This window comes from Phacochoerus africanus, chromosome 10, assembly GCF_016906955.1.
Source record: "Phacochoerus africanus isolate WHEZ1 chromosome 10, ROS_Pafr_v1, whole genome shotgun sequence".
NCBI lineage: Eukaryota > Metazoa > Chordata > Mammalia > Artiodactyla > Suidae > Phacochoerus > Phacochoerus africanus.
Window position 1 is genome coordinate 17,781,452 of NC_062553.1, and position 27,832 is coordinate 17,809,283.

At 40.2% G+C, this 27,832-nt stretch overlaps 1 protein-coding gene across 3 annotated transcripts in view; it reads right to left on the reverse strand.

The window, feature by feature from the left end:
* Positions 1-27,832, reverse strand: part of PPARGC1A (PPARG coactivator 1 alpha) — a 120,417-nt gene that overhangs the window by 17,998 nt on the left and 74,587 nt on the right. For all 3 annotated transcript variants that reach the window (XM_047798085.1, XM_047798084.1, XM_047798083.1), the window contains exons 3-10: positions 27,616-27,810; positions 24,916-25,038; positions 23,816-24,020; positions 19,752-19,797; positions 19,569-19,642; positions 6,348-7,263; positions 5,700-5,804; positions 5,440-5,560 (exon numbers count right to left, since the gene is read on the reverse strand). In XM_047798085.1, the coding sequence (XP_047654041.1) occupies positions 5,440-5,560; positions 5,700-5,804; positions 6,348-7,263; positions 19,569-19,642; positions 19,752-19,797; positions 23,816-24,020; positions 24,916-25,038; positions 27,616-27,810 (1,785 nt within the window). The remainder of the gene's footprint in view (positions 1-5,439; positions 5,561-5,699; positions 5,805-6,347; positions 7,264-19,568; positions 19,643-19,751; positions 19,798-23,815; positions 24,021-24,915; positions 25,039-27,615; positions 27,811-27,832) is intronic.

The window sequence follows — 27,832 nt, forward strand, 5'->3', positions numbered from 1 at the left end:
AAATAAAGTGAGAGGGATGAATGACCATGAAAATATAGGGATGACAGAAATGAATGCCAAAACTCTGACAAAATGCCAAAAGTAAAGTTTTCTCTTTTTCCCCTCTTTTCCTTAGCATCTGACTCAGAAGGCATTCAGTAAGTGCCTACTAGTAGGGGGCACTCTCAGGGGACAAACAAAACTATAGTATTCAGGGAGTTCCCATCATGGCTCAGTGGTTAACGAATCCGACTAGGAACCATGAGGTTGAGGGTTCAATCCCTGGCCTTGCTCAGTGGGTTAAGGATCCGATGTTGCCATGAGCTGTGGTATAGGTCACAGATGAGGCTCGGATCCTGAGTTGCTGTGGCTCTGGTATAGGCCGGTGGCTACAGCTCCAATTAGACCCCTAGCCTGGAACCTCCATATGCCACGGGAATGATCCTATAAAAGGCAAAAAAAAAAAAAAAAAACTATAGCATTCAGTTCACCAAAGTTACTTCCATCCAAGCATTATCCAGGAATGCTCTTCCTTGGTATCTAAGGTTGGATAAATGTTAATAAATCCAGGTTAGTCTGCTGAAGAGCTAATATACAAATAAGAGCTAAGATTCAAGTAAACACAGTGATAAGTCAGAAAACATGACAACTACAGACAGAGAATGGGTAACTACTTTTGATAAAACTGAAAATTTCTAAGTAGTGAGTTCAGGCTCATAGCATATTCACCCATATGAAATAGCTCACAAAAAAAGAGTCTTGAATGGAAAACTATTTAATTTTCTCCAAAAGGAATAACTATGAGAAATTACAAAACTTTTTTTTTCCATTTGGAAAAAGCTGATAATTATCAGGGATGATGTACCGTTTCTGGCTCCTCGGCTGCATCGTGACCCATGGAGAAGAGAAAAGAAATGGCACAGTCATTGCCTAAGCACATCTGGTTTTGGTTTTAAGCACTGAGCCATTTCATAATATCTACATTTGGCCTTTACAGTAACATCCCATTATCATGTTTTCTGGCAGGAAACTGTAGAGGCTGCAAATGAAGTTGGACTTAGAACTCCACAAGAAATTAGAGCAGTGACAGTTTAGACATTAAGTACTAAACTCTGGCTTGCAGAGTTCCAGTACAACCTGAATTATTTCAGGCCTATGAGACTGAAAAAAAGCAGAGTTGTATTGGATTTTGCAAGCATCTGGACAGAAATTGGAAGAAAGTAGCAACTTAATGGCAATATCCGAACACGACATATGATTCTACATTAGTAATTACTAATTACTTGTCTTTTCTTAACTCTCCGATTAGGTGCATTGAAGTTGATCTGAATAAAGACAAATACCATATGATATCACTTATATCTGTAATCTAATATATGGCACAAATGAGCCTTTCCACAGAAAAGAAAATCATGGACATGGAGAGCAGACTTGTGGTTGCCAAGGGGGAGGGGGCGGGAGCGGGATGGACTGGGAATTTGGGGTTAATAGATGCAAACTATTGCCTTTGGAATGGATAAGCAATGAGATTCTGCTGTATAGCACTGGGAACTATATCTAGTCATTTATGATGGAATGTGATAATGTGAGAAAAAAGAATGTATACGTGTATGTGTAACTAGGTCACCATGCTGTACAGCATAAAATTGACAGAACACTGTAAACCAGCTATAATGGAAAAAATAAAAATCATTATAATGGAAAAAAAAAAGACTTCTAAACCATTTACTTCTAATGGAACTCAGAAAAACAAACAAACAAAACCAAAAAAAACAGCAATACAGACCACAAGACAAAGATAGTTATTTTGTCTTAAATATCAATTATTACATAATTTTAACATTATTTTTTCACTTCCTTTTGGAGTCTCTGTTTTGCTGGGCCCTGCAGTTTATGATTGATCTGAATTAATGAATAATCCAGCACTGCAACCAAGATATTCCCAATGTAATTTGCTATTTATTCATTACTTCAAGGCCATCTCAAAAATCTAAATGGAACTCACCCACCTGACCAACTTAGGCACACTGTGCTGGTTCCTTTAGATGTTTCATGAATGACTTTTCAAGCTCATCTAGGCAAATGAGTCAAAAAGCATTGCCTGTATCTCCATGCCCAGGTCTATAAAAATGTACTTTTCAAATGCATTACGGCACAAGAAAGCAGATCATTTTGAGGAAGGAAATCAATGAGGAAAACTTCCTTGGGTCATCTCATTAAGTAATAGTTCCACTATGCCTTCAAGATAGTCTTCAAAATCATTATTCTGGAATTGCAGGACCCTTCAAGGATCTGGCTAACTTGGAGCCCCCTGGACTTACTTCTTGCCGCTCCTGTACTCCAGTGTTCTGATTAGATGACTAGCAATTTCCCAATATAACTTGTTCTTTTCCAGACACTTAGTATGAGCTAAAGTCTCTGCCTAGAATAGTAATTTCCAAAAAAAAAAAAAATATAATGCACCGTACGTAATTTTTAAATGTTCTGAGGCACATTTTAAAAAGTAAAAAAAGGAAGGTCCTGTCATGGCTCAGCAGTTACAAGCCCGACTAGAATTCATAACTACCAGGGTTCGATCCCTGGCCCTCACTCAGTGGGTTAAGAATCAGGTCTTGCGGTGAACTGTGGTGTAGGCCGGCAGCAGTAGCTCTGATTCCATCCCTAGCCTAGGAACTCCCATATGCTGTGGGTGCGCCCCTAGAAAGCAAAAAAAAAAAAAAAAAAAAAAAAAAAAGCAAAAAAAAGAAAGAAATTTAATTTTCATAATATATTTTGCTTGGTCAATATAGCCAACATATTATTGTTGCAACTTGTCACCAATATAAAATACATTAATGAAGTATTTTTCACTTTTTCAGGGTACTATCTTCAAAATCCAATCACATGGTACATCTAACCTTGGGACTAGCTTAATTAGCCTCATGGCTAATGGCTACCATGCTGGACAGCACAGGTGTAGGAAAGCTTTGCCCTTTCCTCCCTTTAGGTTGGACAGGGACATCGTCCCTCATTCCCAGGGCCACCACAGTACCTTAGATGCATCCTCTACACTGGCAATTAACACACCCTGTTGCTTCTCTGTGCATCTTTATCAGCCAGCGGACGTAAAGCTCCTGGAAGTGGAGATTAGGTCTTACCTAATTTTATATCTCAAACACCTAGTGAAGGTTCGTCACATCTTTCAGGTATGTTAAGCAGAAATAGCATGTAATTTCCCAAGTGGGAACTGATTCAACAAGAAGCCCCAAATCTTTATATTAAGCTCTTTACTACCTCTGGGTCACTGCTTGAGCAAACAATCCCTATGTCCTGGTTTTCTTCTTTTTTTTCAAACCTGCTTTTGAAAAAAAGAAGATAAAAAATCTCGAAGCCAAAATTCTCACAAATGTCTAGTTAATTTATAATGATGTAACATAAGCCAATTTGGCATTTGTACTATGTAAGCTGTCTTTCAAAGGAAACTGATAGATGGTCTTAGTCAAAGAATTAACTAAGAAACTGATCAACATTTGTGCACAAAGGAAAGGCAGGGTGGTGTCTGCTTCCAAACTCAGGTTAGTGACCTCAAAAGTGCTTTTGGCTCAGGCATCAGCGTGGAATGTGGAACAATCACACTATTTGATCTATTTGGAAAGAGTCAAACTAGCAGGGGAAAAAAAAAAAAAAAAAAACCCTAACCCTCCCTCCCTTTCTTCATTCTAGTATCTGGCACTAAATTATCTTTGGAAGGAATAAAATAAGCACCTGCCATTTATCTATATTATCTACACAGCTTTGGTTATAACTGTTATATTTTGCCCAAATGAGCAAATACACGATAAAACAGTTTCTCTCTTTAGTGTCATTTTGTGGGGGGGAAGAAATCTGAAGACCTTTATCAAATCTGAATTTGAAAAACTGAAATAACTATTTTCCGATATCCTGACTCAACACGATTCTCTTTTGCAAAGATTAACTGTAATGTTGTACAGTACAAAGCTTTGTAAACTATACGGCACTCTCTAAGTGTGAGTTCATATAATTATTGAATAGGCAATTCATTAAAAACAGCAACATTAGAAAAATTGAATATTTAATGTTCATTAGTCTTCTTAAGTGTTAACTAATGATACTCTGGCAGATCTGAACATCACAGCTCATTCGAAAGTTAAGAAAAATGAGGGAACGTGTTATAATATACACAAGCCTTTGATTCAGTCTTAGGTAGATTCAAAGTTAAACAGCAGCAAAGCCCTAGACCTTCAGCCTAAGGATTCAATTACTTCTCCCCTCTTTCTCCTTGAGTGCCCGACTTAACAAAACCTCTCAGTTAACCTTTTTCCTCCAGCTGATAACTATTGGCCAACCCTTGACTCCATCAGTCAGCTCTTTTATGTAGGTTTGCCCAAGATTTTGTTGATGGTAGCAGGTCGTCTTAAAGGTACTATATAAATCTAACCTTGAGAGTTAAACATCATGCCCCTTATTCCTGGTTAGCTTATATGCAAGATAGGTCAAAGGCTGATCTTCACCGAAATAACTCTTAGCAGTGAGCACAGGCAGACAGCAGCTGCAATGAACAAAAACAGTGCCATTGCTGATGGATTAGCCATGGCTCCCTGGAGTACCATGTTAGGAAAGCTCTTAAGGCTCTCTGGGGGCGCAGGGGGAAAGAGTCCCTTAATCAATCAGGAATATCTGCCTCAGACAAGTCCTGGAAGCTAATAATTGAAGAGCCTCATTTTTGCCTTCTAAGGTCTGACCGACAGAGAAGGAACTCCACTCACACAACCCAGATGACTGACTTACCCCAAAGGGTCAGTACCGTCCACATGGCGAGTGAATGCAACACCCTTCAGTACGTGGTGCCAAAATCCATAATAGGTTATTGAAAAACAGTTCGTAAGAAATATGGATGTGTCCAACTACCCAGTTAGGTGTTGACCCAGCCCAAGGACAAAGCGGTGACTTTCTTAGCAAATTGTTCTCTATGGTCTCCTTTAAATCTAACTTAGACCCAGTCTCTCCAGGTCACCATGTTGGCCAAAAAGATGAAAACTAAAACCAAACCACGATGTCTCCTCATTGTCCACTCAGAGAAAAAAGGGGCAGAAACTGGTAAAAAGAACTCCTCCTCTGGTGGGATCAACCAGTATCTGATGGACTAAATGTCTCCTCTCTCCATTTTTAGAAACAAAAGTAGGCAACAAGAATGAGCTTGACGATGAATGAGAAACAGGTAGTGTGAATGAGAAACAGACAGACTTAACATTTTGTCTTCCAATAATCTGTGTTAAGGGGATTGAGGACTCCCTGATATTTTAAAACAAAAACGCTGAAGATCACACATTCTAAGAGTCTTTATCTCATTTTCTGATCTACATGACCCTGCCCGCCTCCCCCCCAAAAAAAGGCAAAAAGAAAAGGGAAAGAAAAAAAGAAGCCCTCCTGTAAAACGAAAGTGAGCTCCAGGCTGCTTACAATTGCCTTCTGCCTCTGCCTCTCCCTCTGCTTGGCCCTTTCAGACTCCCGCTTCTCATACTCTCTGCGGTATTCTTCCCTCTTCAGCCTCTCGTGCTGATATTCCTCGTAGCTGTCATACCTGAGAAACAGAACTTCAGCATTCAGTCCACCACCTCCATCTGCACCCGCAGAATGAATCACAATCTGGGGAGAGGGCAGGGCTTGGGGTAACGACTCGGCATCTAAGGGCGGGGGTGCAAGGAGTGGAAGGTCATTACCTGGGCCGCCGGCTGTAGGGAGATCTTGAACGTGATCTTGCGCACAGGGGAGAATTTCGGTGCGTGCGGTGTCTGCAGTGGCCTGACTCAGAGTAGTAGCAAGATCTACAAGAGAGGGGGACACACACACAAAGGGCACTTGCAACTTCCCGTGAACCCCAGATTACCATGGGCATGACTGAATGGCCCCCGGAGCTCCGTATCACATAAACGGGCTTTTGCTTCACAGTAACTAGTGAGGTTTCCCAGTGACCGTCTGTGATCACCTAGTTGGTTAGAGGGCCGGGAGGGATGCGTTCTCTCGCGGTATCTCCCGCAAACGCCAGTCTGGGATGCTGTCAGCTTTATCTTGCATGGATCTCAACTATCCTGGTACTGGGGCAGCTCTGCAGGTAATAGGAAAAGCTAGATGGGCAGGTTTCTTACAAATTGCTCCCTCTGATCTGACTGACTCAAGGCACTGTGCACAAGGACGACAGATTTAAGACACAAAGGGGAGAAATGTATGGGCATCAACAATCTCATAGTTCTGGCAGCACCGGGAACGTGATGCTGAGGGGCTGGGATGCCTGTGGGTTTTGAATTTTTTTTTTTTTTCTGACTTCCTGGGGATGCCTTAGGCTTTGGGTAGGTTTTGACAAGGTTTACCTTGAAGAGGATCTACTGCCTGGGGACCTTGATCTTGACCTGGAATATGGTGATCGAGAACACGACCTGTGTTGAGAAAAGGACCTTGAACGAGAGCGCATCCTTTGGGGTCTTTGAGAAAATAAGGATTTGGGTGGTGATACGGAATCTCTACACGGAGAGTTAAAAGAAGAACAAGAAGGCGACACATCGAACAATGAATAGGACTGCGTGCCATCCCAAGGGGAGTTCAGTTTATCACTTTCATCTTCGCTGTCATCAAACAGGCCATCCATGGCTAGTCCTGAATTTATAAACATAGGTAGTTTGGAGAATTGTTCGTTACTGAAATCACTGTCCCTCAGTTCACTGGTCTTGTCTGCTTCGTCGTCAAAAACAGCTTGACTGGGATGACCGAAGTGCTTGTTCAGCTCGGCTCGGATTTCCTGGTCTTGGAGCTGTTTTCGGGTGCTGCCCGGAGAGACCTGCCTGCTCGCCTCCGACGTCTCGGTCAGGTAGCACTGGTCTGAGTCTGTGGAAGAACACATCTGCCTCTGCCAGTCAGAGGCGGCATCTTTAGAGTCTAGTTGTCTGGAGTCGTGGAGCTCCTGCGATATATTGATGAGGATTTCCGCTTTGGAATTAATCGACTGACAATAGTCATGGTCACCAAATAGCCGCAGACTGGGCCGCCTGGCCTTCCTTTCCTCGTGTCCGCCGCCGAGCGCGGACGTCTTGCTGAGCTGCGCGTACAGCTCGGACTGCTCGGGCCCTTTCTTGGTGGAGTTGTGGCCGTGGGTCCCCGAAGACTCACTGTACCGGGTCTTCTTCGATGGCGGAGGTACCACAGTCTTGCAAGGGGGCTTCAGCTTTGGAGAAGCCCTAAAAGGGTTATCTTGGTTGGCTTTATGAGGAGGAGTTGTGGGTGGAGTTAGGCCTAAAATAAGAGGGGGAAAAAAAAAAAAAAAAGGGTGGGGGTGGGAGAGAGAAGAGACAGGGAGAATGGTAAATGCCAGGGTACGTTTTCTTAACGTTTCTGAGATTGCGGACAGTGGTTAAAACGCTGTGAAAAAGGAGGAAACTAAATTCATGACAAGACCTGAGAAAGTGACTCTGTGCCCCAAAGCCCCTGACCCCAAGAAAAGATGGATCTTACGACGGGAGGATGCAGTCGCAGTGATGATATTTTGTACTTCCGACGCCCATGCCAACAGATTCTGCTTCCCAGAAAACATGACGGCCCCACCACCAGCCTCCACAGTACCAGGCGTTAAGCAAACCAGATTTTCGAGGGCATCTTAGAGTCCCGCGTCACGGCAAATTAATGACGTGGGATTCCGGGGAATCCCGGGACAGCGTTGGTAGCATTCCTCTGCAGAGAACACTGAGAGGATGCATGTGGGTCAGGGATTTTTGTACAATCAAGGATATCTAGGAGTTCCCTGGTGGCCTGGCAGTTAAGGACTCTGCTGTCACTGCTGTGGGTTGGCTTCAATCCCTGAATGTCCACACGCTGTGGGTTCAGCCAAAAAAAAAAAAAAGATACTGGGATACCTACCCATGGAGCCAAAGAATTAGGCCACTTCAAAAAAATTTTAAAAATAAAAACAATGAAATGACAGCAAATGTGGGGCAGGGTGTGGGAATGACAGAAGCAACTTCAAAGTAAGTTCAGTAAAGTACAGCTGGCGAACGCAGGGCACCAGACAGCTCTACAACCTGACGGCAATGATTCTTTGTCTCCACAGTTCATTAACTTAGTAAACCATGGCTAATGTAGGTATAATACATTCTTGTAAGCATAACTAATACATTCTGTCTAAAATATGGTTCTGCAACAGAAACCTAAGTGAACAGTAACACGAAATACTGCAGCGCCAGCGGTGCATTTTATCTGGAGACCACATCAGGGCAGGTTACAAGGCTGAAGGATTGAATGGAATCCAACCTGCGGCAACTTACTAATTACAAAAAATGAAAAACAAAATATCAAGGAAGAAGGGGGAAAATCTGTCAGTTGTTGTCTCCTTCCAGTGCTTTTCCACAGAAGGGCAGATAATTCCATCTGAAGTCATGGTAGGAGAGCCTGCAAAGGCTGGTTGCCTCTGTTGAGCTTCACCCAGAGTAAGTCCCACTCACCCCTTGATGCCCAGGAAGAATATGTGTGGAATGGCTCCAGAGTTGAAGGAGCTTTGAAGAAGGGCAGGCTGGAGTTCAAATGACTCTGTGCCTGCAAGGGGAATGTCTTCGTTTACAATACACTTTTTATTTAGGAGGATGGGTAAATGCTAGTCAGCAAAAAAGAACTTCGAGTCCGCTGACAAGCCTGGGGTTAGACTTAAGGCAACTGTACGTCTCAAGGAAAGGCAGCAAAATCCTACCTTGCTGGGGATAAAAGTGTGGAGTGTGTGTGTGTGTGTGTGTGTGTGTATAATCAAGTAGGTTGCAGAAAGCCACATTTTGTAGGAACAAGACACTGCCCAGTTCCCCTGCTTTATAACAAAGAGGGAGAAGAAATTAATATTTTCCTTATGATGAAATATTCTGCATCAGGACGTGGTGATTTTTATTCTGCATAGCTAATTCCCCCTAAAAGAGGGAAGAAAAGGTAGGAAAATGCAAGGAGGTTTGTTTGCCTTTGGAAATCTATCGCAGAAAAGTTAAGACAGGGAAATGCTAACACAAAGAGGACACTGCTCTCCCTTCATGACACATCTGAGTCTCAGAAAAACTTCCCTTTATTAGCAGCCTCACTTTTACTTGAAGATGATAGGGAGGTGACATTTCTGAGGGAATCATCTGTGTTACCAACGCTCGCTCCCGCTCCTGGTGTTCCCTCTTTCGTAGACAGGTATCTTTTACTCAATCTAATAAATTCCGCTATGGCCAATCCTCTCCTGCTCCTCCTCCCCGCCCCCCCCCCCCCGTCTCTTCCTCCTCCCCCTCCCCTTCCTGCTCCTCCTCCCTCCCCCCCTCCATCTTTCCCTCCTCCCCCCTCCCCTTCCTGCTCCTCCTCCCTCCCCCTCCTCCATCTCTTCCTCCTCCCCCTCCCCTTCCTGCTCCTCCTCCCTCCCCCTCCTCCATCTCTTCCTCCTCCCCCTCCCCTTCCTGCTCCTCCTTCCCCCCTTCCACCTTTCCCTCCTCCCCCCCATATTTTCCTCCTTCCCCCATCTCCCTCCTCCATCTCTCTCCTCTCCTCCAAGTTTTTCTCCTCCTCCCTGTCTTTCACTCTTCCTCCTCCTCCTCCTCTTTCTTTGTCTTTCTGTCTTCCTCCCTCTCTCACATTTCCTTACCCTTTTCACTGCCCCATTTACACACGCTGATTTCTACCACATGCTACCTTCATTTACCACAACAAATTTAAAGATACCAATTCCCAGCAAAGAAATGACCAGATCTCAAATATTTCTCACAGAAAGCTAAGCTGCTGCAAGAAATAATAATGAATAATCTCTCTTTACTGAGTAAATAACACAAATACTCCAAATGACATAGCCCTTGAGTTGGGGAAAATGACATTCAACATCCGCAAATTCAACTCCATAAATCTTTTCATGATACTCTGAATTAGGGTAATTTTTACTTTTCCAATAATTTACTGCCAGGATCACTCACTCGATACTTATCAGATACTGCTATATTTTCCTGCTTATCTCTTCTCGAATGTGAATTATATCTTGTCTCTCCAAGTAGATTAGAGGCTCTTAGTGGAATGTTGCTTGGGCTTATTTCTGCAATTTTTTTCACTCATTTTTATATTTCTAGATCCTCCTTTACTGGTGGTTCTCTCCTTTCAGCGGCCCGAGGATCACTTGGGAAGCTGGTCAGATATTTGTAATGACACGGTTCATAGACCACATATGGCGAGCCACTGTCCCGTTGTCTCTATGCGGTCCCTTGCCTTGATCTCAGGTATATGTATTTTCACTGACATTCTCCATTTATAAAAAGAACCCCTAAACTTCAGAAACACCAAATTAGGCCACTATTAAAGAGAGACTAGTTCTAAAAATAGCTCAGCTATCTAGGGATTTTAAATATAGAAATTCTTTTTAGTCTTGAACATTCGAAACCCTTGTCCTAGTACCTAAGCTCATTATCGCTTAAATAACTGATTCTCCAGTTGCCCTTGGGAGTACTGACACCCTGATTGCAGCTTCTTGGAGTTCAAAACAAAGCCTTTTACTCTGTTCACACACTAGGCGGACTGTGGCAATTACACAGACTCCACTGGGTACCTACTATGTGCTGGATACCCCACCAACTGCTGACATTTCAGGGACTAAGCCTGCAGGACTTCACGATGCTTTTCAATAAAGAGATAATTCTTTAAAAGTTGCAGGAAGTCCATTTTCTTGTGTATCTGCTTACAATGTGCAGAAACACCCTGAGATAACTTGAGAGACCCTGTGAGTGAAAACAGCAGGGTTCCGCATTTCTGACCATGTTGCTTCTTAAAACAAATAAATAATACCCGTTCATAGATGGAAGTTATTTTAGGATTAGTGAGGAGGTAGGCTGGGGAAAAAATAATTCAGATGATTCCCTAAACTTTTTACTGTGGACTGAAACTTCTTTCATCTGAAAATATCCCAGAGCAAGACTGAGACATCGTTGGAATCACGAGACTTGGAAGCACCAGGGCCTAACTGAAAATCTATTTCCAGATAAAGCAGCGTCCCGGAGCAAAACAAAGCAAAACAAAAGCGGAAGGAACGTTTCTTTTTTTTTTTTTTCCTTTCAATGGGATGTCCAACTTTTTGGAGCTGGGGATGGGATGGGGTGCCCCTTGCTGCACCCAAACGAATTCGATTTCTCTAACTCCTCCTCCACCCGGCATGCAGTCCCCTGCAGTGGGAGGGCCAACACCTCTCAATTCCTCCACATCGCCGCCTTTGCGCCTCTCCCCACCCATCGCCGGACTCTGAATTTCATCCCAGCAGCCCACATCCACAGTGCTAATGCCTCCCATCACCTCCGGATTATTTCCTGTGTGTTGATTTTCTGGGGAATGTGTACATTTTGGTGTTGACAGTACAAGGTATATCCCATGCTCTCTCTTGAACTTGGCAGGTTTTGACAGATTTATGTGAGGACAGATGGCCATTACAGGCTGAAGGCTGACAAGAGGCAGTTCAGAACACTGTTAACACACTTGCACAAACTCTCAGCAGTGCAGCACTGTGCAGAATGTAATTCAGACTATAGCTTTTTTATTGCTGCCTATTTTCTTTTGTCAAAAGAGCCTGCTGTGCAGAGCAACAAATGGCTGCTATTACCCAGAATGTAATGGGTGTCAGACAAATCACGTAACACAAACAATCAAGAGTATGTAGGTCATATTTCAACAGAGCACAACCTTAGCAATATTTATGATTACTGCATTGAAATGTGCTCTATAATAAACAAGTACCTCTACATCACTCACACTTACGCACTTCTGCACAGCAAATCCGGGGGAAGTGGTACACACTTCAGTTATCTTTTTAAACAGCCCTTTTTAAAAAAAAGAAAGAAAGAAAGAAAGAAAAAGAAAAAGAAAAAAAGTCAGAGACAAGTTTTGTTTTGTTTTGTCTTTCATTATGCGCTCTAAAACGATTTCCTTTGAGGAGGTCTCTTTGGGGTTTGTTGCTTTAATTGAATGACTCTGATAAATGGTGAGTCCTCGACTCTGTATTTTGGGCTCCACTCTCCAACCAATGACTTCAGCAAGATTTTTTTAAGTAGTTTACACGATTTTACAGTTTACATTTGACAGACTCTCCTGCTGAATCTATGACTCGCTTTGGTGTTTGACAGTGGGGTTCTTCTTATGGCGCATGCCAACTCAAATATTTCTTCAGGAAAGACGATAAGAAGATGATTTTTCTAAATTGCTTAAAAACTCACCGAAAAAGGAGAACTGGGAATAGAGAGGGGTGTGACTTGAGTTCTACTGACGTCTTAGGCCTCAAGGACTTGGTGGGCGTCAAGAAAGCACAGGAAGGACTGATCCCCAATCAGGATGAACTGTTACTGCTACACTAGTTGTCAAATATATACATATGTATGGGCTGTACTCGCAGCATATGGAAGTTCCTCGGCTAGGGGCTAAATCAGATCTGCAGCTGCTGGCCGCTGCCACAGCAATGCCAGATCTGAGCTGCATCTGCAACCTACGATGAAGCTTAGGGCAACACTGGATCCTTAACCCACTGAGCGAGGCCAGGGATAGAATCCACATCCTCATGGGCACTATGTCCGGTTCTGAACTCACTGAGCCACAAGAGGAATTCCCTGAAATATTTTGTTGATAATAGCTCCTCCAGAGCCCTCTTCATCCTTAACTGTCCCAGGACTCACTGGATCTCCACACAAGTCAGTAACCCAGGTTTTTAACCCTTGGCATGGAAGGGCCTCCTGCACTCACCCCAACGTGGTACCCAGGCTGGCATGTCCTCTCTGACTGATGGAGCCTCTACTGATTTTTATGTATTTCCTATATAACCCCTGATAACTGGGGAACAAATTGGTCTTACAGAGAAGCTTCAGAACATTCCTATGACAGGAGTCTAACTCCCCCAACTCTTTCTCAGAGAAGGAGGATGAATATGTAATTAACTGGCCTGTGGGCACTTTCTCACAGAGCTGGGGCAAGAAAGGGATTTGAGGAGGGGAGGGAGGAATCTGGCTTTCCAGGTATCTCCCACCAAAGCTCTGAAGTTGAAGTGGGAGAGAAAATTGCTTTGTTATCCTTGGATTAAGTGAAATTGGATAGCATCAGTTCCAGACAAGAAAACGGAGGCACCTTCAGATATGGAGAAGAATGAGATTAAAAGTAGAAAATGAAGGATATTCTTGAACTTTGGAAGAAATTCCTGTCAGTACACAAGATGCCAAACATTGGAACGGGCTGTAAAAAGAATTTGTTGGGTCTCCCTTTCTTGGCTTCCTCAGGCACAGGAATGGATTATATGACCTGTCAAAGTCACTTTCTAGTTCTCTGTCACTATGGCTTTCCTTTAAAACTACCAGCTACTGCTCATATTTTGCTTTGGTCTATTTCTCTACAGATAAGTCATGTACAAAAGATGCACATAACAAAAGGATATAGGAAATTTATGCTGTTTGTCAATATTCCATCTAGTAAATCGAGCTTTTAAATGGGACGTGCAAGGAAGACCAGAAAAAAATTCCATATAAAAGAATAAGAAATTACTAACGGATTTGTTAATGAGTTGGGATTCCTTAAGCACACCACCACTGAAGTGTGACTTGAATGACTGCCAACCAAAGGAAAATATTCAATGAAAACCAAATATGACGGTAAGTCAGAAGTCTATCACCAAGAAAACCATGGGGAAAAGATACATATCAACGGAGGAAAGCTCTACAAAGACCTAGTCTGTTAGCATGATGAGACTGCTAATTATTTTGTCCTTCTCATTTTCCTAATTAGTTCTTCCTGATACAAAACAGTTGTATTGAGTCTTATTACTTACATAGTAATAACAACAAAAGTATGTGTTATTTTATACTTATGTACATGCAAAAGCATACATATACACACATATACATATACATGCATATGCATAAACATACATATTAATAAAATCCGGGGGTCAGTCACTTTGGTCCCTATCCAAATTCCTTCATGTGCTGTGGTTAAAACCATTGTCTTGTTGAGCTGACATTGCTTTGCCATTTTTTGTTTTCAGAAACAAAACGTCTAGCACTCTGAACATCTCCATATGCAATAGATTTAAACACCTTCTGCCAAAAGAGCATTCTCTTTTCTCTCATCTTGCTTTACTAACAGCTATTTTGAAATCAAATTAGTTTTTACACCTGTAAAAGAGAAGGATTTTTTTTTTTTTATCAGCCAAAATGAGCTAGTTCAGGACAATCGCAAAGTCAGACCAGCTGGTGATACCTAATAAAGCAAGCTTCTAGCTCATCTCTCTCTTTCCCAAAGACTCTGCAGATGGGGCAGAGGGATTGTTCTGGAGGTCTTAGAATTCTGTTAGTTCTTTACATTTCCACTTCAATGTTTCGAAAATTTCACTAAAATTTGTGAAAGTAGAAAAGAAAAGAAAAAAAAAAAGACACCAGAAAAGCCTGGGCAACAGCTTGATCCCTTTCCTCTGTGGCAACTAAAGGTGAGTAAGCTTGTACATCAAAGATCAACAAATCAACAACATGAATGCTATTCCCACCATGCCCACCCCCTGCTGCGCCTATGGCAGACATAACTAATTGATCATGACACTCCCACTGAGACAGATTTGGCCTTAGAATCATTCTCAACACCATGCTTCTGGCAGCCAATACCAATCGATGACACTTGGCAAGTGAAGTAAAACCTATTTAACATAACGGATGTCCACGACCATCTTTAAAATTCAGGCTTCAGGAAAGAGACATAATCTCTAGTCGGATAGACCTGCTTTGAACCCAGGGTCCACCGCTGACCCAGAATCAACATATAGTTTTTCCCTCAACACAAACAGGCAGAGAGCCAAAGAGATAACATATATGAAGTGTCCACTGGGGAGTGCCTCGCCTCCAGGATTTGTAGTAGTAGCAGAAGTACCTGTTGTTGAGAGAATACCCAAGAGGAGATTTTTCTACCTTGATTTGGTAAATCACACACCCAAATCTAAAGGAGCATATGTTCAATTTTGTGGGGAATTAGGGGGACTTTTACCACCAAAAAGAATACATAACTTCATATATAAGAATGCCAAAGAGGAGAGAGCATTGAGGCCAAGGGAAACAGGTAATGGTAGTCAGAAGTTGAAAAGATGAGCAGCAAGGCACAATGGCCTCCATAGATGAATCTTACCAGTAATTAACTGGCTAATATCTATTGAACACTAATATATGCTGTCAGGACTAAGCTTTTTTCATGTTTTATGTCATTTAATCCCCACAGTGACTCAACGAGATGCAGGTACTGCAACCAGTTTCATGTGATACATTAATCATTCTGAATCCTACGGAATTTAATTTAATTGACCAAAGGATGCACACCTAGATGGGGTAGACCAGAATTTGAACTTGGGTATGCCTAATATCAGAGCCAAGGTTTTGTGCAATTTCACTAGACTACGCTGTCTGCTTTTAAAAAATCATTACAGACTCCTTTCGTTTGGTGCTTTGCAGTTTACAAAGTGTGTTAGTTGAGTTGAACCACATGAAATTGCCATTTTTCGTATGTCAACAATGTTGACTACTGGCAATGTGATGTTTCAATGTGCAATTTAGTATCTTCTGCTCCATCAATATCTTCTCCCCTTTCCTTCCACACTCTTAAAAATATGATGCAAATATTGTTCTCCCTTAAAGCTCCCCAGATCAGTGGAGAGCTCAATTTCCTGCAAACTCCTCTCCACAGATCAACACTGCCATTCACAGCATTGCCTTCATGCTTCTTTCAGTCCTGAACTGTCTCTACAATTCTTTTCAGTCTTTTTCACAATCATGGTATTTAACTTGAAGCCATTTTACAGGATCCCCTTTGATAGCTTCTTTGCTCCTTTGATGAGTCTCTTGAGGCACAATCAGGTCTTGTTGCATCTTCCAAACACTGCCACACAACCAATTTGACGAAAGATGTTTAGTGGACATGGAGGTCATGAATATCATGCATTGTCTAGCATTTTAAACCCCTGGTATCTCTACCAAAAAAACTCTCTTCTCCTCCAAGTTCCTCCTCCATCCACCACTCTCCCGGCCGATTTCAAATTTCTCCTTCCAGCCACCTTCTACATCCTCTGAGTTTATCCCTTGATTTTCAGGTAGTCTTAAGTCTCTTCTTATTGCAGTGTGATTTTGCTGTATGTCTAACTTGTACCTACACTCATGACCATCATACTCAACGAATGAAAAACCTATTTCTGGACCTACCTTCCTTAGAAAGTATCAAAACACAATAAATAAAAAGTAATATTTTCCCTTCATGCTACTTGTACCATGTGTTATTTTTCCAGCTGACTATAAGCCCACACCTTGAACACAAGATTATTAATTATTCATGTACTATTAGCTACATTTTACAGGGATTAGTCTCTATGTCTTAAACCTGCTGTATATCCCCCATCCTATTATATTGCAAACATAGAGCAAGAGTTAAAAATATATTGGTAAATTGATTTCCGTTGCACTCAATAATCTTTGAAAGCACTAAGAAAAAGGGATCATACCAGTAAGAGGACTTCTGGTTCACTGACAGAGAAATCCACTGTATATATTTGTAAGGATTCTAAGTATTTTTGAAGTATCTTCTATAAATCTCTACCTGCCTTTCAACAGTGGAGCCTAGTGTACTTTCTTTTTTTCTTGTCTTTTTAGAGCCACACCTGCGGCAAATGGAGTTTCCCAGGCTAGGGGTCTAATCGGAGCTGAACTACCTGCCAGCCTATACTAGAGCCACAGTAACACCAGATCCAAGCCTCATCTGCGACCTACATACACCACAGCCCATGGCAATGCCGGATCCTTAACCTACTGAGTGAGGTCAGGGATCGAACCCGAAACCTCATGGTTCCTAGTCGGATTTGTTTCCGCTGCGCCACGATGGAAACTCCGGAGCCTAGTAAACTTTCAATTTGATAACTAAGTTATTTAAAAGTACGTATAACAATAAGAGAACTATTAACACTTCTGACAAGAAGGAAATATAAAAAAGAGGTGCTTTTTCATAACACCATACTACTTTTCAGTATTAACAAAGATTTCCACTGCAGTGCTATTTCAAAATGGTAGCACTTTACAACAACCTAAATTATAACAACGAAAGGATAATCAAGGCAGTTCCATTGTTGGCTCAATGGTAATGAACACTAGTATCCATGAGGATGTGGGTTCGATCCCTGGACTTGCTCAATGGGTTTAGGATCCTGTGCTTCTGTGACCTGTGAGCCGTAAGCTGTGGTGTAGGTTGCAGACATGGCTAGGATCTGGCATCGCTATGGCTGTGTTGTAGGACAGCAGCTACAGCTCCGATTGGGCCCCTAGCCTGGGGAATTTCCATATGCCCTAGGTGTATCCCTGAAAAAGAAAAATAAAACAAAAAAGTATAATCAAATAAATTTTGATGTAACTACTCAAACTAATGTTATAGAGCACATTAAAAACCTACAATAAAGGGTCTGTGATGATATAAAACTTCCTTATTAAAATGTTAATTGAAAAATCACAATGCAAAATTATGTGACTATGAAATTATCACAGATGTAAAAATACCCATAGAAAACAATTTAGAATTATGAATAATTATTTTCCACTAGTTTGTATTTTTGATTTTTTAGAGTAAGCTTATATTATTTATAATCAGAGAAAAACAAAAAGTGATTCTTTAATGGAAAGCTAGTATCATGATATACAGTGAGAGCCTTCTTAGCTCTCTCTAAAACAAAGTAAGTTATACTCATAACAATCTGAACACTGGTAGTTAATAGTTTCCTTTCAGCTAACTTGTTGCTAGGAGCCAAGATAGTGTATTTTCCCAGATCCATTACTGTCCATTATACTGCTGACAGGAATTATTCTGTAAGATAATCAAAGATTATGTAAATGAATGAAATATGAGTAAGAAAAGTTGTTTCTATAAAAAGACTCAAGAAAGGTATGTCACTAAAAGCAGGCCTGTCATATTCGTTATAAACGGGTGGTGTCAGGAAACACTGGGAAAGCATGGGGCATTATGATTATGATTTACAGAAAAAAATATAAAAAATCTAGAATGATTCTTCACTCACACTACCACACAAATGTCCTTAATTCTTTTCCTTCAAAAAGCAAGACATGAAAAGCATATACCACCTACAATGCATTAATGGTGATGTTTGGGCCAGAAAGATGAATGGACCCTCAGTCAGTACATTTCTATTCAATGCAATAATCTCTTTGTCTTACACCCAAAATTTTATATTTGAATGCATATTTGTATGTTTTAAGCAAAAGTTAAATGACCAAACTTCAACTGTTTCGATAAACCCACCAAAGACTCAGTCACTAGTTAGATAGGAAGCCTTCAACTGCATATAATATACACACACACGTTACTTATAATCATATATGTAATTTTGATTTATTTAAGAAGTGATGTTATGTACATGATTTATAAGTGAATACATAAGGACATATTCATATATGTACACACAGTAAAATATATATAAATGCTATGAAATTAACTGCTCTATTCCTTGACCAAATCATGCAATCATGTGATAGACCTTTCATAAGGAGGTAATTTAGCAAACTCAAAGTGTGAAATTAAACTTAGCAACAATGACCATGGTGCGTGTAGGCACCACAGTTCTGGTTGAAAGCATCTTGTTTAACTTACTGTTCCTTTCCCCTTATCAGAAATGGCCAGATCCAAGGAACTTCTTGTTCAAACATCCTGATTCACTTTCTGGTGTGGCTCAAGTATCAAAACCCAAGGCCTTAGTTCAACGGTACCATTCGCAACCAACTCAGAAGTCGACCTAGGAACTCTCTGGTTTAGTAAGTTTCTCAAAGGTTAGTTCAAGTTTTTAAAGCTTCTTCGTCTTCAGAATGTGAAGTAAGATTGGCCAAAAAAATTCACAAGTCCAAATGGTAAAGGAAATTTCTCTTATTTAAAAATGTAAGAACATTTTGTTTTGGTGAATGGTCATATTTTTTAATTTTTCTACTTTACTGAAAAGATAAAAATGGTAACATACATAGGAGAGCATTATACTGTATATAATGCAGGGTGAGAAAATATTTCAAGTGAAGCATTGATAATTAGTAAACCTGAGTTTAATCCTTGGCTCTTGCTCTCTAGCTCTGTAATCTTGGGCAAGTTCCTTTGTATCTCTGAACCTTATTTTCTCATCTTAAAAAAAAAACAAAAACAAAACTAACATCATCCTTATGAGGTCGTCATGAAATCTGCCAAAAACATTTATACGCTTGATATATTTATTGAGTGGAAGACCAATAAATGTTAATTTATCCTCCTACTCAAGTTGTGGTGTCTTCATCCGAAATAAGTTTATTTGTGGATCCAGATCAATAATATACAGCAGAGAGTCTGGCCCAAGTCTGACACACAATAAATGTCTCCTCTTAATAAATAAATAAACAACTGAAAATATTTAACTTATTATGCCATGTTGTTGGTACTCTGTTTACTTCATTAATCACACAGAGACTACATCTTATAGTTCAATAGATATTTCACACACACCCTCACCCACACAAAACGTCCAAGTGATACGTAAGGCTTACCTGCAGTTCCAGAGAGTTCCACACTTAAGGTTCGTTCAATAGTCTTGTTCTCAAATGGGGAACCCTTGGGGTCACTGGAAGATATGGCACATTTATAAAAACAAACTGAAATGGAGTTGCTGTAGCCAAATGTATTAGAACCCCCTTCCCTTTCTGAAAATGGTTACAGTTCTTAATACTTACTTTGGTGACTCTGGGGTCAGAGGAAGAGATAAAGATGTTGGTTTGGCTAAAGGGAAAAAAAAAAGGAAACTAATTATGAAATATTGAAGGTTTTTCGGATTTGTTTTCTTTCTACAACAGTCATGTTGGAAACTGGAAACTGGAAAACTAAAGTAAGGAAAGCCCTGAATACTGGATCAAAGTCAGACAACAGTCCATTACGCTAAAACAAATTCCAAACAATATTTGCATTTGCAGCAAACTATCACTTGAAAACACAGACAAATATAGCATTTTCCCCAAAATGTAGCACCCCTGTTAAGGATACAAAATTTGCATCATACTGTCAGAGAGAAATAATGTTTTCTATTTTAATTTGGAATAGAGTACACAGTTTGTTTAGACAAGAAAACAGCAGAGTAACTACAAGACGACAGAACGTTATGAACATTCAGTTGATTTTTCTCCTAAAACGTATAATTTTATTACCAGCCCTGAGAATAGCTTATTTCTTACGAGGCCAGAGCTCACTCAATAACCATTCCAATCACTGAAAATTAATTGAGATACGATAGCAAATTGTGGACACTGAACCAGATAGTTTAAGAGGGTTTCAGATCCCCAAATCTAATAGACAACTAAAGTAAAGATACTATGTTTATAGACTGAGAAATCTATAGACTTGCAAAGAGAGCTCATCTACGTCCTTTTATGCTTCTTAAATCTTACCTCCTACAGGAGGCATTTCCCAATTATGAAGGGTGGAGTAAGAATCTTCTTCTCACTCCAAAATTTCAATTGCTTCTCCTTGGCAGTCTTGTATTTTGAACAGAAGGAGGGGAAAACATGATGAGAAACATACCTGAGATAGGCATCCACATGTTATGTGTGTGTGTGTGTGTGTGTGTGTGTGTGTGTGTGTAGAGAGAGAGATAGCCATAGCTATATTTACATGTATGTAGTTTTTTCAATTTTTACTCATTAACTATTTTCAAAAAGTCAAGAGGCAGATTATTTATGTAATGAAAACCATAGACTTGAAACCAAAAAGGTCTTTATTAACTTTCTTATTTTATGGATGAAAAACACGAGACCTAAGATGCTAAATCATATTTCCCAGGGCCATAAAACTAGTTACTGGCAGAGCTGGGCCCAGAATATGTTTTCTTTCTCCTATTAGTAAAAGGAATTGTATTCAGTAGATGTTAAAGTAAATTAATCAACCTCAGTAATTAAGGTCCTCTGAAATGTGAAAATATTATTTATGTCCAAATTAGGTTGAAATTAGGTATTTTACTCAGATAAATAGTATTTACATATTTAATTTGTAGATTTATATTTCATTTTTAAACAATTGAATGGTTTATCATGTATCCAAAGTGCATCCAGAAATATGAAGCTCCCGCTGTCTAATACAAATTAGGCATACTGATTGATTGGCTTTTTCATATATACAGATAATGAACTTGTTTGACATAATTTTTTGAGTTTGTCTGATATAATGAGGCTTTTCAAAAAAGAACACACTTATGATGAAACTCTACCAACTTTTACCGTGTTAACTAATAATTACAATAACACAAACAGATTCTACAGAAAATATCACCAGATAGGAACTATGAGCTCTGTCACACAATAACGTACATTGAAAATCAGTCGCTGAAATTCCAGTTTTCAAGGTGTAGGCTAGGCTATTTGAAACACTCAAATTGAAGACCCCCAAAATTCTGACAGTTGGGTAGAAGGCAGGCCTATGGCAATGGAAGGAGAGGGACAAGCAGTGATCATATTTCATGGGACAAAAATGCTAACAGGAAATGAGGGCCACAGGAAGGGTATAGCTTCAAAGCATATACAGAATCTAATCCCAGAATAAACCCATGCTCACAAAAACTACCACCAGAGAAGCACTGATTTGGTTGACTGGAAGTTTAATCCACTCTGTGCCAATGACTGGTAGAACAGAGACTCTAAGAACCTTGAAGTCAGGAATGCATCTTTTTCATAAAGATCATGGTATCTGCGATGAATGTATGCATTAGCAAATGAATGAATAAATGGGACACCCACAATCACCAAAGTCCAGACTACTATGCTAGGGAAGTGAAAATAACTTGACCCCACAATGTTATACAGAGCACAGATAAAGTTCAGTGTGAAAAAATGACAACACATTAAGTAAGGTAACTTCAGTAAACCCCCTTAGTTATCATCTGTAATTGTTCATACATTTTCTAGATTAAAATTGTGAATAATAATTTAATCCCTGAAACTCATTTTTTCCTGTTGCTTATTAAGTCAGCCACATTTACACGTTTGTTTTCTTTTAGACCTTTAAGTAACTATAGGATTATTTTATATAAATATATATATATATATATTTTTTTTTGCCAAGTCTTTCTTCTGCCCTAGGATAAGCTTTTGATATCTCTTCACAAACATACGCCTTAAAAAAATCTCCATATAGCAGGTCTCATCTAAAGAATACGTCTTTCACAGCCAACTGAATTCCTCGCTGCCATGGTTTGTAATAGATTACAGTAATATTTAATGATATATGCATTGAGAGACTGAAAAAAAGCCCTCAAAATCCGAAAAGGCCAACTAAAATTAAAAACAACAATGATAACATCAACAATCCCACAAAAACCTGCTAGGCTAGGTTCACTGACCACAGAGGTTCAGGAAGTTTGAGGAATTCAAATTCAGCTGGCGAAAATGAATTGTGACTAAAACTTGGTAGAGAGCAGCCCAGCGGATCCTTCAGCTCATCCGCAGGAATCTTGCGGCCGGCTCTGCGCTAAGAAAACTGTTTCAGCGCATGCGTGAGAGAGGCCAATCAGGGCGAAGCAAACCAAGAGTCTATGACCCACTTGAGTAAATACATTTCCATGAACCGATATAAAGGGATGGGCAGTGATTTCGAGATATCCACCAGGGAAAACCTAATTTAGAGCCAATTAAAAATAGTAAAAGCCTAAGAAAATCCCGGACTTATGATGAGGTAGGGATGAGAGAGGGAAATTCAAAACACTGGGAAAGAAAAGACGTATTAAAAACAGCAGCGACAGCATACCTGTATGAAATAATCATGGTTCAAAACAGGGATCAAGGGCTACCACTCTGCAGCTGGAAGGGGAATTGGGGAAACAAAAGGAAAAAAAAAAGAGGTGGATGTTTATAACTGCTATTTTAGAATGTGCCTACTTCCACTACAAAGTTAAAGGTACAGATAACGTGGAAGTTAAATATGTTAAAGCAACAGCAACTTTCAACGAGCTCTCTTTGGGCCTCTACAACTAGAATATTTTGAGGGAAGATGCCAAAAATAAAGAAAATTTTATCTTTGCCAAGAGAGGTTTTCCCCAAATCACCCTGATCTGCCTCAGAAATATCAGCCTTCTAGTAACGCATGGGGACAATAAAAATCAACCCAGATGTTTAGTGTAATATAAGCAATATCTTTTTTTTTTTTAAATAGAAAGCAATTTTTAAAGTATCCAGGAATTTCCAAATCCTAATTTACAAAATAAAAGTTCTGAGTATACCACGTAGTCTAAAAAAAGAAGAATGCACACAACTGGCAGCGAGCAAGTAAATACTATTTACTATTTCTTAAGGGATCTAGAGCAAATCAACAGTGCCTCGTTTTGGGGTTTTTTTTTTTTTTTTTCCATTAATGGATGGGGAAAAAAATAAAAGCTCTTTAATGAATTGGCTAGCCCAGCTTGCTCAGAACTTCAATTATCTCAGCAATTCAGAGATTCATTTAAACCTCATCTGATGTTGCAATACCCTATGCTACCCGCCCCCCCAAAGTTAACATTTCAGGTGCCCTTTTGGTGATTGTGAATTAGGCTGCATATCAGCTGAATAAGATATGTTCAACCTGTGTCCAAGGAAAGTTGTTTTGTTTTTCCCCCCAGCTATCACCAAGCGCTGGTTTTGCTTACAGGAGAGTCACCGATGGAACGGAAAGCTGCAGTTCAGGGATCCTTCGCCTCGCGCCCCGCGCATGCTCGCTCTGCCCTCAGCGACCTCGCCCGCCCGACCGCCTGCAGTGTGTGCTTTGGTCCCCAGCCTACCTTGTAAATGTTGCGACTGCGATTGTGTGTGGGCCTTCTTTTTGGAGGTGCACTTGTCTCTGCTACTGTTTCGGGTCTCTGTGGGTTTGGTGTGAGGAGGGTCATCATTTGTGGTCAGATACTTGAGAAGCTCAGAGCATGGACGTCTTTGTGGCTTTTGCTGTTGACAAATGCTCTTCGCTTTATTGCTCCATGAATTCTCGGTCTTAAAAACAAGGCATAAAGAAAGCTAAAATTAGTGAACTGAACCTTATCAGAATGGATATAGGTTTTCTGAAGAGATGAGATTTTCAATGAAGTGTTCAGTCTAAGTGTACTAGATCTATGAGCTGTGAATAATTGTTTGCAGAACAAGGAAAGAAAATTACATTTAAAATTCCTAAATGACATTTATGCAGCTTTTTATTTCATTTCTCCTACATTTCAATGTTCCTACTCAGCAACATGTAACTAACAAGACCCTACAGCGCCTTTCCTGTGAATAAAAATAAATAAATAAATAAGCCGGTTTAAACCTTAATTTGCCACTGATTGCCAGCGCCCAGTATTCACAATTCTCTTAAGTACCCCTTAACGCTCCGTTTTCACTCACAGTGAATGGCAAGACAAACATTGTTTAATACAGCCCGCTAACCGAATTATGTCATTGCCATCATTCCATCCAATTAATGGCAGAGATAGATCTTCTGTGGTGATTCTAGAGCAATCTTTCTCAGGTTAGACAGCTGGCAAAATGGCAATCCTGCATCTTAAAATCACTCATAGATGATACCAGCCTATCAGCAAATTTCATTGGAGCCCACACTGCTGCATGTATTAATAAAGTAGGCAAGAAGTAACACACAGTGGATGCTTTCATTTCAGTTGTCCAAAGACAAAGCATTGATGAAATCTTCCTAGTTTAAAATAGCTAGAGTACTGCTTTGGGCGTCCAATTTCATAATCTGTTTCACTGCTATGAAGCCACTGCAGGATCTCAGCTGAGTTAATACATAGAAACCTATTGTTTGTTTTAAGCTTTAAGGGGAAAACAAAAACAAAAACCAAACCCTTGTTACTTCTCCTGTATTAAAAAAATAATAATAACTTTACATCTGTACCTTAACAACTGCAGGGTTTGTTCTGATCCTGTGATTGTGGTTTGCATGGTTCTGGGTACTGAGACCACTGCATTCATTATAACTTAGCTGAGTGTTGGCTGGTGCCAGTAAGAGCTTCTTAAGCTAGAAACACATCAAGAAAGAGGGAAAGCAAGAAAAGTTACGCATCTTTTAAGCATTAGAATAAGTAATTGAAATTTTCACCTTAAAATTAATTATAATTACAAAGATGAATTCATTCCAATTATATAGCCCACTTTAGCACACAATAATGCTAAAGGAAACTTACTTTTAAAAAGGTAAGAAAAAGTTTGGCCTTACACTACCAACTGTGAAAGTGTTACCTTTTCCTACATTTGAGACTCAGTAGCGTCTACCATAATTTTTCTTCTAGACAAAATAAGGCCCAAGGATCTTCCTAAAAGGATTCCAAATACCTGTGAGGTAGGGAAAACTGCTTTGCTAAAAGAAGAGTTGGGGGATGAGGGAGAGAGTTTGTACACTGTCCTCTCAATAACCCAAATGAATCGAGTGACAATCAATGAAAGATTCTGTGGTGCTCTGTTTTTGTTTGTTTTTGCTTTTTAGGGCCGCACGTCCAGCATATGGAAGTTCCCAGGCTAGGGATCGAATCAGAGCTACAGCTGCCGGCCTACACCACAGCCACAGCAACACCAGATCCAAGCCATGTCTGCGACCTACACCACGGCTTGTGGCAATGCCGGATCCTTAACCCCCTGAGTGAGACCGGGGATTGAACACTCATCCTTATGATGACTAGTTGTTTCGTTACCACTGAGTCACAATGGGAACTCCCGCTTCTGTGATGCTTTGAATCCTGTTTCACATTCAAGTATAAAACACTACTAATTCAATGTAAACTATTATATATAGAATGGGGGAAAAACAAGGTCCTACAGTATAGCACAGAGAACTATATTTGATATCCTGTAATAAACCATAATGGAAACAAATATGAATGTGTGTGTGTATATATAACTGAATCACTTTCATGTATAGCAGAAATTAATACAACATTGTCTAACAACTATACTTCAATAAAATAAGTGTTTTCAAAAAAAAAAAAACACTACTGATCAAAGAATATTTGGGATAAAAGAGTGGTTATCACTAAAAAGCATTTCTAAGTAGTAGAATCCTGGCCTGTAGATCAAGAGATGTGGGTTCTGGTTTAGACAAACCATTTCCTCTGTCTTGACCTTTGTCTCTTCATTTGACTTGCTGACCTTCTAGGATCTCCTGGCTCAGACAGGCAGTATGACTCTGAGTCAACAAGACAACCCAGTTGAAAAAATTGTGCGGATTGGAGTTCCCGTCGTGGTGCAGTGGTTAACGAATCCGACTAGGAACCATGAGGTTGAGGGTTCGATCCCTGGCCTTGCTCAGTGGGTTAAGGATCCGGTGTTGCCTTGAGCTGTGGTGTAGGTCACAGATGCAGCTCACATCCCGCGTTGCTGTGGCTCTGGCGTAGGCCAGCAGCTATGGCTCCGATTGGACGCCTAGCCTGGGAATCTCCATATGCCGCAGGAGGAGCCCAAGAAATGGCAAAAAGACAAAAAAAAATTGTGTGGATAAAATCATTGGGTATCAATGTAAAGAAATCAGAGTACTAGAGAGCAAAGCCTATGACACTAACACATGGGAAAACTGGGGAATACATACGCTACAACAGCCTCTGAGATAGTCTCTAGCAAAGGAGTGTAAGTAGGATTTCCATAGGTTTATGTGGAGTATTTTTAACACTTAAAAACTTACAGACTAGAGAGAAACAACATCTAAATAGTGGGCTAAAGTGCATTATTAAAGTTTGCAGGATGGCATTCCATAATTCATATTATGCGTTCTTACATCAGATTTATGGCAGATGACAAATGGCTACCATACCTGGGAAGGTAAACTGTGTCTTAGAACTAATAAAATCCTAGTCAAGCACTGCATTGAAAAGAAAATTCACTCTTCATTGCCCACAAATCTACTCTTCATTGCCTACCATAAATTTAGGTAACTTAGGTTGCAAATGTGCTATTATTTTTCAATCTTCATAAGAGTTATGGATCCAAAGCCTTAAAATATTACATACTCTTTGATCTACCTTCTATTTCTAAAAGAATATGCATGAGAATAAAACTACAAACATGTCAATTACCATATAATTTACGATAATGAAAAAAACAGGAAAAAGACTAACTATCCAACCATAAGGGATTGTTTAATACATTAGTTCATCTCCAAACAATAAAATGCTCTGCAACCATTCAAAAGTATGCATGTATACAATTCACAAACATGTCCATGATATCTCTTAAAATAAGAGGAGATTTCAATCTCTTCGATATTAGAGGTTATTTGAAATGGCAGGTGAATGTTTTTGTCTATTCTTTGTAGTTGTCTACATTTTCTAAGTTTCTCACCGTGAACATACATAATACTAAGACATAACGCCACACCAATAAAGAGCAAAAGGTAGTTTTTAAAAACTGCAGCGAGACCACACAAAGACGATATCAACAACATCTTTAAACACAGAATCACAGAATTTGCAATGCTGAGTGTGCTTGGGGATTATTTTGGCATCAGTCTAAATGAAAAATCCAAACCTTATTGTTACTACATCATACCCATGCAGCGGGTAGCCAGAGGCAACTCCAATTCCTGTTAAACAGTAGGAAGGGTTCTTACTAGAGACGGCTCTTCTGCCTCCTGAGGCGGAGGGGTGCCGTCAGGCATGGAGGAAGGACTAGCCTCATTCTCAGTGGTCACATCTCCATCTGTCAGTGCATCAAATGAGGGCAATCCGTCTTCATCCACAGGGAGACTGTCCAGCGTCTCTGTGAGAACTGCTAGCAAGTTTGCCTCATTTTCTTCATCTATCTTCTGCAAAAACAGGAAAACAGAG